Source organism: Sus scrofa, chromosome 4 (assembly GCF_054392235.1).
Source record: "Sus scrofa isolate SSC_HxYL_T2T_F1_AM1 chromosome 4, Sscrofa_HxYL_maternal_Yorkshire_Landrace_v2.0, whole genome shotgun sequence".
NCBI classification, from domain to species: Eukaryota; Metazoa; Chordata; class Mammalia; order Artiodactyla; family Suidae; genus Sus; species Sus scrofa.
In genome coordinates, this window is record NC_139386.1 from 8,800,264 (window position 1) to 8,815,947 (window position 15,684).

Consider the following 15,684-nt stretch of genomic DNA (forward strand, 5'->3'; position numbering starts at 1 on the left):
TCTTCCTTAAACCTGAGAGGTCAGCAGGGCTCAGAGGTCAGGGACGTGGGCTCTGGAGGGAGACTGCAGCTCTGCCACTTGTGGCTGTGTGGCTTTGGGTAAGTGGCTCACCTCTCTGAGCCCCCAGTTAACTCAGCTGCAAAGTGGGGAGAACTTTGCCCTCCTTGAAGGGATTCTCTCATTTGATCGTCCCCCCAGCCCTGTGAGGTCGGAGCCATCAATGACCTCGTGTTACACAGGGCACCCAGGAAAGGTTAGGTGACCATCTCGAGGTCATATCTCCTGGCCACGAGAGTTTCCAAGCTGAGAGCCTGGCCCAAGTCCACGCTCTCTATCTGCCTCTTCCTGCCTTTCCTGGTGGGCGTTTGGGAGTGAGTATTGCCTTTGGTGGAAGAAGCTAAACTTTGCACACTGTGGGGTCCAGGTTGCTGAAAAGTGGCCCCCACTCAGCAGAACTGGGGTAAAGTCCTGGAACACTGATGCCTGTGGAGTGGACGGCTTTACCAGCCTTTCCCAGGAATGCTTCCTTTTGGTTCCTGCCAGCCTTGGTGGCCTATCCCGTGTCATCCAGAGGGTGTGTCCACTATGTCCTCCTCTTCCGCATAGGCAGCAGAGACAGGGGCACCTGATAAAACCCCCATTTTGTCAGATCACATCAAAAAGGGTTCTGGCTTCTCCCTGCCCCTAGAGAAGGGACTGGCGTCTTAACGGTGGGGTAACTAGAGTGTCTGAGTCCTGGGAGGGGGCTCCCGGTTTGACCAGGTGAGATCTCCTGGCCCCCTGTTTACAGATCCAGTCCCATCTCCCTCCTACCCTCCTCCGGGACCCCTTCCTCCCAGTGTGTGCTGCTTCATGACTGTGCTTTTGCTCATGCTGTTCCTTCTACCTGAAATGCTGTTCCCTCTCTTTCTCCACCACCTACCCCAAGAGTTCCTTTGCTTCCTCAGACCTGGGCTTAAAGATCTATCCCTTCTCCCAGGTAGCTGAGATTCTAGTGGCAGAGACAAACAGACAAATGAGGAAATGGACAAATACTTAGGCATTATGACTTGGAGACAAAGATATGGGTGAAATGGAGGGCGAAGGGGCAGACATCCTTGAGAGGCAGCTGCTGGGTGCGTCATGCCCAGAGGTGATGTGCGGGCAGAGTGGCTGGTGGAAGAGACCCATGTTCCGAGGTCCCCAGGTGGGAAGGCTGGCATGTTCCAGGAATTAAGAAAGGCCGGAGGAGCAGGCATGTCCTGCGGGACGGGACGGGGAGAGCAGCGGGAGATGAGTTAGCAGAGGGACACCTGCAGGGCTGGGTGTTAGATTTAAATGTCCATGAGAAATGAGTGCTATGGGGTGGTCGCTTTGGGTGTTGTGTTTATTCTGGAAGGAGAGGTGAAGACAGAGGAAAGGCAAGGGTCACGGCTGCCTTGTGGGTCTGTGGTGGGAGCACTGGGTTCACTGGTGGTGCCATTTCCAGCAGGTAGCGGGTCATTTCCGGGAGATGGTGGTGGCGTCATTTCCTGCAGGTAATGGTACCATTGCCAGAGAAGAGCCCATTTTGGAGGTGAAATCCGGGGGTTTTGGACGTGGTAGGCACTGACTGTGGGGGTCAGCTGGTGGAGGGACTGTTGGTGGTGCAGCCCCAGAGATGGGGGGTTTAGGATTCTCCTGGAAGATGGGGAGAAGCAGCGCTGGGACGGGGCCCTTGTATGACGGTTTGAACCTGGGCCCATCCTGGGAAACAGGGTCAGATTGCCCATCTTCAGGATCCAGGAATCCCCCCGATGCCCTGTTTTAAAAAGCAAATGTCATTGGTGATTCTGCCCCCAGATCTCGTGGGAGGGTCTTTCTAGGCCAGTGAGTCACATCGCAGGATTATCTTTCCTCTCTTGCCATTTGTTCCTGCTTCCTCTGTTTTATTCCCCATTTTCTGGTGTGGAAAACATTTTCTTTTCGCGGAAGACAGACTCACCCACTGAGGTGAGAAAGACCCCTTTTTGCCTTTCACCTGTTGCCAGTCCGCCGTCTGCCCCAAGAGAAGCCCCATTTTGTTTTTCCTTCCTCCTCCGCAAGGTGATACAACACAATTCGGGTCGTTCTTGGTGTCTTTCTTGTGCTCCTTCTGGGCTTGCTTTTTTTTTTTTTTCTTTTTTAAGATAATAAAAATTTAATTATTACTGTTATATGTGGATGCTTTGGTGATCGGCTGGGGTTGCTTTTCCCTCATGCTCTTGCTACAGACGTGACTTCTTTATTATTATTATTTTTATTAAAGTGTCATTGATTTACAAGGCTGTGTCACTCTCAGCAAAGTGACCCAGTCATGCGTATGTTTTCCCACCCTTTGGAAACAGGTGGCACATGTCTCCTGCGTCTCATCTCCTGCTTCTTTTGCTCACCTGCCCTTTCGTAACTTGAGACCATTTCCTGATTCCCAGCATTGGTTTCTTGAGACTTCTTAGTGAACAATTTGTGATGAACTTGTTGGATTTCACTGTCTTAGAGCTTTTCTTGGACCAGGGTAAGCTCCCGTTTTGCTGAAGGCGTCCGTGTGCCAATCGCATGCCTGAATTTTTTTAGTCATCAAATATCTTAAAATACATTCCTATTCATAGCCACAGATGCTATATGTTATATCCACGCATATACATCTATCTCATCAGGAAACGTCAAAGACACAGCAAAGCATTTCTCATTAGGCACATTGACGGTATAAACCTTTGAAACCCCTTTGTCACCTTCTGCTGAAACCTCCCATCGGAAAATACCAGTCCTGCCTTCTCATTTGCCTTTCAATCATTGTATAACCCCTTGAATTAACATGCGCATGTATTTCGTGTTAACTCCGGCACATCTTTTGGGAACACCTACTATGTGCTGGTCTGGGGTGCAGAGTTACAGAGGGGAATGAGGCCCAGTAGGCTAGGCTGTGTTTGCAGGTGTGAGAAGCAAAAGTGCTTTGTAGCCTCAAGGAATACAAAACACATTAAAAGCCCAGAAAGCTGACGATGCTTCTGCGGCATCGTTTATCACCCATCGCGAGTGCACTGTGGTTTGGCACAAATTAGTTATTCATCGAGGCATAAAGCAGTTAAATAAACACTTGTGCTTGCCCGGAGAATTCTTCCCTCCGTGAGTCTCTTCTGACCACAGTGACCTCTTGGATGTGCTGTCTGGGATCTGGTTAATCTCTGTCTTCTTTTGAGTCAAAAACACAGCCCACACACTTCCGGGTATCAGCCCAGGAGACGTCCTGTCCTGGTGCCAGATGCTTCCCGCGCAAGGGAAAGGGACAAGCCGCAGATGTCACCAGGTTGGGCTCCTGCCTGTGACAGCCCAGAGGCTGCCGGGTGGCCATCCTCTGTGCCTGTCACCACGGTGATGGGAGTAGTGCTTTCTCAGACATTTCAGAGCTTACAGTCCCCTTGGGTGGGTGCCTGTAGCTCTCTTTGTCTTTTTCCTCTGAAGGGAGGATGGTGTGTTTGGAAGAACACAGGCTCTGTGGTCAGACATCCCTGAGCTCAGATGCAGCCCTCATCAGTTGTTGCGACTGATGCTGTATTGCTGTGTGGCCTTGGGCGAGCCACATAAGGGGTTTGGGTTACAGTCGGTGAAATGGGCTCATAATCCTGACCATTGTATCATAGACTTGTTGGGAGGATTAGAATGAAAGCTGGTACAACACCAACAAGAGTCCCCTGCACGTATAGCCACTTGGAAAACAGCGCTCCACTGTCTTAGCAGCAGAGAGCTGTCTCTGGGGGCCCAGGTGGCTTGTGAGCATCTTTTCTCTGGTCTCCTTGACGGTTTACTTGGCAGATACTTCGAGAAGGGCCTTCTGTGTAAACAACTGGTACAGCATTGTAAATCAACTATGCTGTAATAATTTTTTTTTTTTTAAGAGGACCTTCTGCCTGGTCCTGTCTGTCTTGGGTCCGGAACTCAAGGTGCTTATTGAATTCTGCCAGGTAGCCCTAGTGTCTGTAACGGCGACCAGTAAGTTCAGAAATCAAGACAAAAGCTCTAATAATTTTAGGGTGTTTTTATAGCTGAAAATGGAGGTGGCGACTACCTTCCAGAGTCACTCAGCAGGGCGTTTGGGAGGGCAGCGAAGACGTGTCCTCCTTGTTCAAAAAGTGCCACCGTGCCTCGGCTGCCAGAGCTTTCGGATTGTGGACTAGAGAGCATCTAACAGACCTTTCATGCTGACTCCCCTTCTTGTGTTTCTGCTGTGTGCTGGGCTTTATTCAACTAACTTACTTTCCTTCCTTCCTTTTTCTTTTTTTTTAGGGCTGCTCTGGCGGCACATGGAGGTTCCCAGGCTAAGGATCTAATCGGAGCTGTAGCCACCAGCCTGTGCCACAGCCACAGCAATGCAGGGTCCGAGCTGCGTCTGCAACCTGCACCACAGCTCACAGATCCTGAACCCACTGAGCAAGGCCAGGAATTGAACCTGCGTCCTCATGGATGCTAGTCAGATTCATTTCCGCTGCGCCGCGACAGGAACTCCTTTTCAGCTTTCTTAAGGATGCTCACAAGGATGCTCTCAGGCAGGGGCTGTCACACCCATTTTATAGATGAGAATCCTGCGTCTTCAGGTCCGACTTGTTCTATGTCACATGGCTTTTAAAGGCTGAATTTGGACTTGGACTGAGGCCTGACTCCAGAGCCCACTCTCAGCCATGGTTCTACCTCCTCTGCCCCGTTACAGCTATTTTCCATTTTCAGTTAGCAAATGAGGCTTCGGCTCAGAGGAGGGAGTAAGCATCTGGTCTTAAGCTCACAGCCCGTTAGAAGCAGAGCCAGCTTAGGACCCAGAACTGCTAGCTCCTGTGCCTGCTTTTTTTTTTCTTTCTGCTCCCGGCCTTGCCTCCCCTGAATGCACCTCATTAAACCCACACAGAAGCCAGAGACGTCCCCTCGGCCCTGTCACAAGTCCCTTCCTTCTGGCTGCCAGCTAACACTGCTCTTCAGGAAGCCAATGATCTGAGCTTATATTTATCTTGTCCCGGGGCATCAAAGTAATTGTTTCCTCCTCATCTTCCTGCGGGACCGTGGGCATGGGGAATGATGCCCTTGCCCATAGAGAACCCACAGCAGCTTTGTGATGCCAGCCCCCCAGAGACACGCCCTGCCTGTCTTGTTCATGAAACTCCTTACCCAGCAGGATTCCTGTCCCTCGTCCTCGGTGGCTGCGGGACATCTCCCCTGGAAGATGAGGCAGGATGGCTCAGGGGAGAAATAAATATTGCCCTAGACCTTGACCTGGGAATGCTTTTACATCACTGACCTGGGCGGGTCAGGGCCCTTCCCTGGGCCTCCAGGTCCCCCTCTGCTTCCCTCCCACGGAGCCCGTGGCTCCCCAGACCTCCATCCATCCTCTTAACTCCAAAGCGACAGAACGGGGATGTCCGTTGCCCACTGGGGTCCACAGAGGTCCCAGAGCTGCGTTTCTGAGTGGCCTGCTTGGGTTGCCCGCCAGCGGAGCTCCTGTTGCTTAGATTCCACCAGGAAGCAGGTCGGTTTTTGTTTACAGATGTATCCTTCCTCCTTAGCATGGAATGAGTGAATGAATAGGCACCTGGAATGAATGAATGGGGGGAAATAAATGAACTGCGCCTCAGTCTGAGTCACGTGACCATCACTAAGGGGGGAACTTCCCCTTCGCCAACCACATGGAGTTTTGCATCTGTCACCAGCACAGGGATCCTGTGCAGGCCAGTCAGAAGGATGTCTGTCTCTGTGCTGAGTACTTTGTCTCCCAAATCCATTCTCCACGTGCTCTGCACCCACAAGAAACTGACTAATCTTGGGGTTTTTTTTTATTTTCTTTTTTTTGTGTGTGTGGAAGTTCGGCATGTGGAAGTTCCCAGGCTAGGGGTCGAATCAGAGCTACAACTGCCAGCCACAGCCACGGCAATGTGGGATCTGAGCCCTGTCTGCAACCTACACCACAGCTCACTGAGTGAGGCCAGGGCTCGAACCCGGGTCCTCATGGATCCTAGTCAGGTTCATTACCACTGAACTACGACAGGAGCTCCTAATCCTGTGAATTTCATTACTGGCTCCCTTGCTTGGACTTCTGCTTGGGTGCTGACAGTGGAGGCCCTGGAGGAAGACCAGAGGGTGAAACCTGGGGAGAGAGGACCTGGTGCCCACCTGCTGGGCTGTTGTGGCCGCAGCTCCTGCTGGGAACCCTCTCCCAGTTGTAGCTTCCCTGGTTTCCTTCCTTTGCCATTTAGGCCCAGGGGCGACAGTTCTCTGCTATGGCCAGTTCCAGGAAGCTTTTCTGTCCCTTGCAGATTTCCTTGAGCCCTGCCTTTGTAAAGAGTTCCTTGACTGGTCTGTGCAGCCACCAGGGTCCCCGTGCCCTGTCCTGCTGGACAGGAGGCTGGAGGCTGCTGATGTTTGATTCAGCAGCTAGGAATCGGGTCCCAGCAATCCGGAGGTGGGGAAGGCTCAGTCCCTGCAGGAAGGGAGCTCTCAGACTCATGGGGGGTGGGGGTGCGGGCAGAGGGGCCAGTCTTGCAGGGGCCATGTTAGAGGGGTGCCCATTTGGGGATGACGTCTGGTGGCAGACCTCATGCTCTTTGCGCTGGGCCAGGCTGCCTCTGAGAAATCCCGCAAGGTGCGGGGATAAGGGTGTGTGTGGAAATGAAGGGCCAAGGAGAAGCCGCCTGGAGTCATGGTCCAGGCTGAGAACTCATCCGGGGGCTTCCAGCCATGGACTTCTGCAGCTGCTCCAGCTTTGGAGGCCTTGAAGGAAACCCACTTGGCCTGGAGAGGTGACACAGTCCGCCACAGCCACCAGCAGCACCGTGGCTCTGCTAAGTGTCTTCTTTTTTTTCTTTTTCTTTTGGCTGAACCCAGGGCATGCAGAAGTTGCGGGGCCAGGGATTGAACCTGTGCCACAGCAGGGAACCGAACCACAGCAGATCCTTAACCTCTAGGCCACCAGGGAACTCCTGCCACGTGTCTAACAGAACAGGCCCTGGCCTCTCTCAGGCAGGGGTTTGGGGCTTGGAGCCCCAGGGTAGCTCAGTCTCCCTCCTGCCTCCCCCCCTGACTCCTGTGCATGGGTCACTGTTTCTCCTTCCTTCCATTTCTTCTTTGCCTACTTCAGTTTTGCTGTGATGAATGGAATCCCTCCAATTCCTCCGTGAAACAAGGAGGGTCGTAAATTCCTAACCTGCAGAATATCTGTTTGTTCCCTCCGCATCTGTCGTCGTTTCACACTGGCTCCGGTTTTTATCCTGCTTCTTAAAGGATCCATCCTGTTGTCCCTCCTCCTTTCTCAGGAGCGGTCCCCAGGGGCAGGACCTGAGTACCTGGGTCCAGGGGTTGAGTTCCTGGGGAGTCCCCTCCCCGCCCCGACCCATCTAACTGCATCCTCCAGATCATCAGTGCAGCCATATCAAATGTGACAGGCTTCTCTGGCATTGAAGCTCTGGAAATAGCAGCTGCGTTTGACAGGCTGGGGCTGCTAAGGGCTCAGCCATCCCGCCTGCCCGCCTCTGCAGCCAGATTGTTAAATTCAGAGGGGGAGGGGGGGCCAGGCATTTCCCAGCCCAGCCCAAGGACATCCCTCCTCCCCCACCCAGGCTTTCCGGCTTCTCCCACTTTCTTCGGAAGCTCCTCCCTCTTGCAGTGGGAAGCCTACTGTCTGGACACCTGGGAACCCGCAGACCCAGGCTGGTCACCTTACCCCCCCGCAGTGCCGATCCTCTGTCTGTCAGTGGGGGTGGTACTCTCTCAGCCCCCCCCCCCCCCGAGGCTGTTGGGAAAATTAAATGATACAGGTTAAGCTCCCACCAGGGCACGTTGTGGGAACGCTGTACGAGGCAGATGCTGCTGTTCTTATTCGTTAGTATTATTTTGGGTAGTGGGTCCCGAGCCTTTGGTTGCAGGCGCCCTTTCCAGGCGGTCCCTGGGAGGCTGGGGCGAGCAGCATCTCCGGATGAATAATTCATCACCAGTCTCCTTTGCTCCCGAAGCAGCAGCTCCTGGCAAAGGCTGCAGACGAATTCATTTGTCGCGGGTGGGTGTGCGCTGGAGAACAGATGGGATTCCCCAGTCACGTGGCCCGGCAGACAGCGTGACACACCGTCCTGCCGAGGAAGCCCGGCTTCTTGGAGGAGGAACTTCTCCAGCTTCTGAAAATGGATGCGGCGGATCTGCTGCCTGTGCCATATGTGGCGATTGCTTTGTTCTGTTCTGGAAGAAATCGGGTGTTTCCCATCCTCCCGCGTCCTTGACAACGTCTGACAATGTTTGTTCACCATCGGGACACACATGTCTCCTGGAAACGATAAGACTGATTTTAGGACTTCCCTGGTGGCTCAGCGGGTTAAGGATCCCATGGTGTCGCTAAGGCGGCTCGGGTCTCTGGCCTGGGAACTTCCACACATTGTGTGCACTGCCAAAAACAAAAAACAAAAAACAAAAAACAAAAAAAAACAGAGAGAGAGAGATGGATCTTATAATTATTCATTTTATTCCTACTGGGTTCCAGCCCTGCGTTAGGCATGGAAGAACAGATGAATGGGGATCTGTACAGAATGTTACAGAAACTCAGAGAAGGGGTGGCTGACATCGTCTCCTGAGTAAGTAACAACTGCCTGTCAACTACTTTAACCCAGCCTGTGGCAGTCAGGGAAGGCGTCCTGGAGGAGGTGATGATTCAGTTGAACTCTGGACGATGAGCTGGATGGAGGTTCTAGATGAAGGAGGAATTTGAGGAACATCTGACAAATCATAGTGTTTCCAGAAAACCCTAAATGGGTGAATGTCTGAGGATAGGCATGAATCAGGTGGAGGTCCTGGTACACCTGCCTAGGTTGACACATGATTCATCCAGTGGGAGCCACTGATGGGCATGGGGTAGGAGAGGAACTTGGTATCTGTAGGACGGCAGGAGTGCCCTGATGGCATGAGCAGAATGGCTTGAGGGAAGAAGATCAGTCTGTGCCTTGGTTCATTCACTCACTTATTCACGAAGCTACCCACTCCTCCTTTTACTTGCACAGCAGATATTTCTTGAGTTGCCCAGTGTGTGCCACGTTGAGAGGTGTCGGCGGCGGGAGGAGAGGAAGGCAGCTGGAGGGCCAGAGAGGGCGCTGCCTGTTGGGTCAGATCAGGTAGATTGGTGGCTGTAAATAAACGAGGTCAGAGTTCCCCTCACAGCTCGGTGGAATCTCGAACCTGACTAGCATCCATGAGGACACAGGTTCAATCCCTGGCCTCAGTCAGTGGGTTAAGGATGCAGCATTGCTGTGAGCTGTGGGGTAGGTGGCAGACATGGCTCAGATCTGGCATTGCTCTGGCTGTGGTGTAGGCCAGCGGCTACAGCTCCAATTGGACCCCTAGCCTGGGAACCTCCATATGCCGTGGGTGTGGCCCTAAAAAGACAAAGACAAAGAAATAAATAAACAATTGAGGTCAACAGAACTAAGCTCCTGGTCCAGCCAGAACCTGCAGTAGGCTCTCGTTTCACAGTTGGAGCCCATCCACAGACATTGCGTGCAGCCCCAGCCGTGCTGCTGGACACAGCCTGGTGGTCCTGAAGCAGGCAAGGGGCTGCGAGGTCCTCTCTTGGCTCCTGGAATCCCCCAGAGCATCTTGTATCTGTTCTGTGCGCTGGCCGGGGGTTTCTTCTCGTGGCACTGCTGTCAGAGATGCACGAACACATATGTGTACACAGCTTTTACCTTCAGAGAGCTCAGGTGGCCAGGGACATTTGCAAAAGGGTTTCTATCCCACACCTCGACCATCTTCAGAACCCATGGGTTCCGGAGATGCCTTGGTACTTCCTTGGGGCAGGAGGAGGCAGTCTGCTTTCTTGCCTTCTCACATCCTGCGGGAGCATCTTTCCCACAGAGGGGCGTGCGTTGTGGATCACGTGAGTCAGGGATGAGGGTCGAAAGGTGATTCCAGAGCCCCAGGCAGACTGAACTGAATTAGAATGTCCTGTGGGTGGGGAGCCAGGGTGCTTGCATCACCACCTCTGGTGATTCTGAAGCGCTTTCAGGTCTGAGAAGTACCGTTTTAAAGTACAAAGCTCTTTTTTTTTTTTTAACCCCCTGGAATCAGCCAAGGACTATTCCTTTTTTTTTTTTTTTTTTTTTTTTTTTTTTTGTCTTTTGTCTTTTTGTCTTTTGTTGTTGTTGTTGTTGTTGTTGTTGCTATTTCTTGGGCCGCTCCCGCGGCATATGGAGGTTCCCAGGCTAGGGGTTGAATCGGAGCTGTAGCCACCGGCCTACGCCAGAGCCACAGCAACGCAGGATCCGAGCCGCGTCTGCAACCTACACCACAGCTCACGGCAACGCCGGATCGTTAACCCACTGAGCAAGGGCAGGGACCGAACCCGCAACCTCATGGTTCCTAGTCGGATTCGTTAACCACTGCGCCACGACGGGAACTCCCAACCAAGGACTATTCCTGAGCGCCTGCCGCATGCCAGGTGCAATGCCACGTGTAACGCAGTCGGCTTATTTCATTCTCACTCCTGCCCCAGAGGATGCTGGAGGGGGGTCCTTTGTTTTATGCAGTTCGTAAGAGAGGAGGTTGGGGTTCAAACCTCAAGGGCCGAAGGGCAGTCGTTGCCTTCATCTCACACAGGCGCTGCATCGGCTCAGAAGCGGGTGATGAAGTGCTTTCCTGAGCAGGATGGATGCCTGGGGCACAAGTGTCCTCCAGAGGGAGGCCTGTTTCCGCTCACCCTTGGGAGCCGGGGCTCCTTCCCTCCATGGACCCTCGGCAGGCCCACGCTCGTCTGTGTGCTTAGGGACCCCCGAGTCCCACAGTCACCCGGAGTCTGGGGAGTGACATCACTTTAGGAAGCAGGGGGCGAGGCCCAGGGCTGCTGCTGGCTCCTGGGCATGTGGACTTGGAGAGGAGGGGAGCTGGGGAGCTGAAGGCCTCTTACGATAGTCCCGTTTATTTTTCTGTGGTCCTGGCAGCTCTGCAGAGCTCTGGCCTCCCCTTTGGGGCCTTTCACAGGTTCCCAAGAGCATCCTCACCGACTCCCGCTCCCGTCATCACTCCCCACTCCCAAAGGGCCCCTCCAGGGCTGCCCCCTCACCTGCTACCCTGCAGAGCCACCTCCAGGCTCATTCTGCTGAGGGAGCCTTTCCAGCTGGCAGGAGGCCCATCAGCATCTCTAGCTGGATGTTCCTGCCTCCCCAGTCTTGCATCGGCTGCCTTGGGAATCCAGCCCCGCTGGACCACCCTTTGCTGTTGGAATGCCGTTACTGGGCACATGTCTGCCTCTGGCCTTGCAGCTTCAGCCAGCCCCTCCCTAGTGCCCCTTTCGTCTTGTGTCCCCAAGTCTGGGGCCATTCCCCGGGTGATCTCTTAAAGCTCTTCTCACTAGGTCTGTGCATTTTACAGTCAGTAGTGGGCTTGGATCTCATAACCAATTTTCAGCAGCCTAGTCTGTGTAGCCCTGCTTAGCTGACTAGCACCTGCCCCTGGCAGTGGCCATCCCTGCAGCCTCAGCACCACCTGCAGCTTTAAAGGCACGAGGCTTCTCAGGCCCAGGCCAGAAGCTGCTGGGACAAAGATGCCCGGGTGCTTTGTAGGTACAGCACGGTCGGAGAAGGGCTGCCCCGGGCTCACTTTGAAAAGTCAGGTGGTAGCCGCTGCATGAGGACCTGGCTGACGCCGAGGCAAAGGATCCCATTTTGCCTTCGGTCACGTTACCTGGAAAATGAGCTAAGCCATCTCCAAAAATCTCTCTCCCGAGTTCCTGTGTGTGTCCTGACCTGACCTTGGCATCTGAGAGGCTCGGTGTGTCCCTGACTGTCGTTAGAAACGTAGGACTGCGACTTTCTGCAGGGCTGCAGTTCAAGGTAGGTGTCATACACCATGCGGTTTTCTTTTTAAGGGCCGTCATGGAAAGCTGCTGATGGACAGCTTCTGGTCCTCGCGGTGTGCAGAGCCCTGGAGGGATACTGCACTGCAGGGCGTTTCCCCGCAGAATCCTCCCATGAGCCTCTCCCAGCTGAGCTCTGAGAAGAGTTTCTAACTTCAGGGGCGTGGGTTTGCTTCTTTCCATCCGATGCAACAGGTGGAAAGTCCAGCATCTTTTCCTCTTCGTCCTGGGTCTCAAGCGCAGGGAGCTCTTCATCCTGACTCCCGGCCTTTCTCTCCCTTCCTGATCATTGAAACGCTTCCATGATGAAAATCTTCAGTTGCACGGTCAAGGGCTCTTTATTATAGCCTGCTTTACTGCTTATTAAAATTAGTAGTGGTATCAAAAAATTGTGAGGGATTCTTCGTCCCTTTAAAGTAAGACTCATTATAGTTATCCCCTCAGGTAACAGCAACCCCCGTGCTTTTAAAACGTGGTTTGACTTACAGAAATTCAACGTACACATAATATTTTGGAAATTGACGTTCTGTGTAAGCAAAGGGGGCCTCTAATCATACCCAGAGAAAATTATTTCAAGCAATCTGGTTAATTATAGTCATCAGGCAAGACCAGTCTTGTAAGTGGGCTGCATATTGAAGTTTTAAGGGTCCACCCTCTAGTATTTTCCCCTCACTTCAATACGAATGGACCCCTAAAGTAGGTAGGGACGAGGGCTGGTGGTCAGGACACGCCGGGGTGATTAGATGAAGTGCTCATTTATTCAGCCAGTATTTTGTTCTTAATTTTTTTTTTTGTCTTTTGTCCTTTTTAGGGCCACACCCACAACATGTGGAGGTTCCCAGGCTAGGGGTCTCATCGGAGCTGTAGACGCCGGCCTGTGCCACAGCCACAGCAATGCGGGATCCAAGCTGCGTCTGCAACCTACACCACGGCTCATGGCAACGCCGGATCCTTAACCCACTAAGCAAGACCAGGGATCGAACCCACGACCTCATGGTTCCTAGTCGGATTTGTTTCCTCTGCGCCACCACGGGAACTCCTGTTCTTGATTTTTTATTATTAAAGTATAGTTGATTGACAATATTGTGTCAGTTTCTGCAGTATAGCAAAGTGGCTCAGTTATACATATATACATATGCACATATATATACATATATATATATATATATATATATATAGACACATTCATTTTTAAATATAATTTTCCATCATAGTCTATTCCAGGAGACTGGATATAGTTCCCTGTGCTGTACAGTAGGGCCTCGTTGCTTATCCATTCTAAATGTAAGAGTTTGCATCTACCAACCCCAAACTCCCATCCATCCCACGCCCTCCCTCCTGCTGCCTCACCCGGGCAACCACATGTCTGTTCTCCATGTCTGTGAGTCTGTTTCCGTTTTGTAGGTAGGTTCATTTGTGCCACGTTTTAGATTCCACATATAAGTGATATCATATGGTATTTGTCTTTCTCTTTCTGCCTTACTTCACTTAGGATGAGACTCTCTAGTTGCATCCGTGTTGCTGCAAATGGCATTATTTTATTCTTTTCTGTGGCTGCGTGCGATTCCATCGTCTGTATGCACCATGTCTTCTGTATTCATTCATATGTTGACGGACGTTTAGCCTGTTTCCGTGTCTCGGCTATTGTATTTAGCCAGTGTTTCTCGAGCCCCTTCTGTACGTCAGGCACTGGGTTCTGAAGAGGCACAGTCCCCACCCCAAGAGCTCACTGTCTAATGAGATGCGCACATAGTCACTCAGAGACAACACACCATGCAACCAAAAAGTGGAAAGCAGCCATGAACTTGGTGTGGAAGTGCTGAGGACGGAGCTCTTTGTTTTGATGGGACATCTAGGACGTCAGATTCAGGAGGCAGCGTTTGCGCCGGGGGCCTGGTGTCCGCAGATCGTGCAAAGTTGGGGAAGGACACTTCCAGCTGGACACTAGTGGCTAGAGGATCGGGAACTGTCTCTGGGTCACGCTGGGTCCCTGGGGTCCAGCACCGTGTTGGGCACAGAATGGAGACTTAACACAAGTTCAGAGATGAATGGGATTAGAGATAAGTGGGAACATTGTTTTCGGAAGGCACATTGGGCTCAACGTTTTGAAAAGTAATATAGCTGGGAGTTGCTCTAGGCTTGGAGACAGTCCAAGTGGCCATTAACTGCTCGTGTTCATCACCCCTTGGTATCTGTGAGCTCCTTGTGGGGACGAGGGTCTACGAAGTTTTTTGGGGAAAATACCATAAATTGAGCAGCTGAAAACACCCACCTATTCCCTTAGAGAAACGACAGGTCCAAGTCCTGGCGTGGCGTGGTTGTGTTCTCCGCTCAGGATCTCAAGGTAGAACTGAGGTGCCGCCAGGCCTGCGTTCTCAGGTGAGACGCGGTTCTCTTCCAAGCTCACTTGCTCTTGGCAGAATTCAGTTCCTTGAGGTTGGAGGACTGAGGCCCTGCTCCCTTGCTGGCTGTCAACCAGGGTCCAATGTCAGTCCCTAGAGGCCATCCACTTTCCCTCCCGCCGAGCCCTGTCCATCGCACGGCACCTTGCTTCTCTCTCACGTCTTTTGTGGTGACCAGGTTAAGTCAGGCCCAACCAGGATGATTTGCGTGAGTAACTTGGCATCAGCCGGGACCCTAATTATATGTGCAGAACCCCTTCTGCCATAGAAGGACAAATAACCATAGGGGTGCCATTCCATGAAATTCACAGCCTGCAGATGCTTCAGGGGAGGGGCTTATATATGATATACACCCGGGGCTGTCTTGGAAGTCTGCCTACGTCACGGCCCCTGTTAATTCATCCCTGAATCTCCAGGGCTGGGCACAGGGTACAGGGCCAGGTATCTGCTTTCTGGAAGGTAAGGGAGATGCCTGGACAACCTGAGCAGGGCACAAAGACGATTCTTCCATGCCCCCAAAAAACACCCCCCCCCACTCCCCTGGCACGGGAGAGGCAGAAGACTCACACCCACTGCTCCAGTATCTGGCAAATAGCCTCGAGACGTTGTTGGACTCCGTACAGGATTATGCCAACTCTTTTTCTGGGGAGAATTTTTATAGAAACCATTCCACATGGAGCATTTGAGAAGCTGGTGGCTGAGTTTAGTCCATGATGATTAAAAAAAAATTTGAAAAGATGTTACCTGGCATTTATAGTCTACATAATACATTTATAGCCTCGCAGCGCAGAGCTTAACTAATTTACGTGGATGGCTAGATGAGCAAGTGTGTGAATAAGTCCATTATTACTACGTTAACTGATTTACACGCGTTTCTTTGCCTACCCACCCCGCAACTTCCTGCAGGCAGTAGCCAGCATCTCTTGATGGGAAGCCCATCCTCCCTTGTGTGATGGGCACTGGTGCTAAAAAATCATCCCTGGCTCTTACTTTGGCCCAGAGCTGCTTTGGATGTGCTGGGGGTGGGGGGCAGTGCTTGAACTTGAGTAACCTGGGGAGCATTGAAAAATACAGATTTTTTCCCTCTGCTACAGATGCATTGAACGAGACTGCCTGCCGGGCAGTGGCCCCAGGAATGTGTGTTGTTTGCAAGCCTCCCAGATAGTTGCGGGCAGTGGACCTTTGAGACACACCAGCCCAGTGGTGGTGGGGAGCCAGCAGCAAGCAGACACTTGGGTTCTGTCTGTCAGTGGCTGCGATGGAGGAAGATGGGACCGGGGGTGGGGAGGGGCAGACAGGAGGTGGGACATTGTTCCAGGCAGAAGAACTGGTACCAGAGGAGCCAGGGGAGGGGGAATGTGAAGACAGCGGGAAACCGGAAGTCCTGTGCTGCCTGGTCTCTGGGATCAAAGAGAAGTG

The 15,684-nt window shown here is 52.4% G+C and overlaps 1 protein-coding gene across 5 annotated transcripts in view; it reads left to right on the forward strand.

Moving 5' to 3' along the window:
- Window positions 1–15,684, forward strand: part of KCNQ3 (potassium voltage-gated channel subfamily Q member 3) — a 306,090-nt gene that overhangs the window by 42,716 nt on the left and 247,690 nt on the right. The window contains exon 2 of one of the 5 annotated variants that reach the window (XM_085021640.1): window positions 7,989–8,594. The exons of 3 other annotated variants lie outside the window; for them this stretch is intronic. Coding sequence is in view for 1 of the 2 variants with exons in the window: in XM_085021638.1 (XP_084877764.1) it covers window positions 8,533–8,594 (62 nt within the window). In the remaining variant the exon portion in view is untranslated. Of the gene's footprint in view, window positions 1–7,783; window positions 8,595–15,684 lie in introns of those variants that run through there. One more of the 5 variants, XM_085021638.1, reaches the window with a different exon arrangement.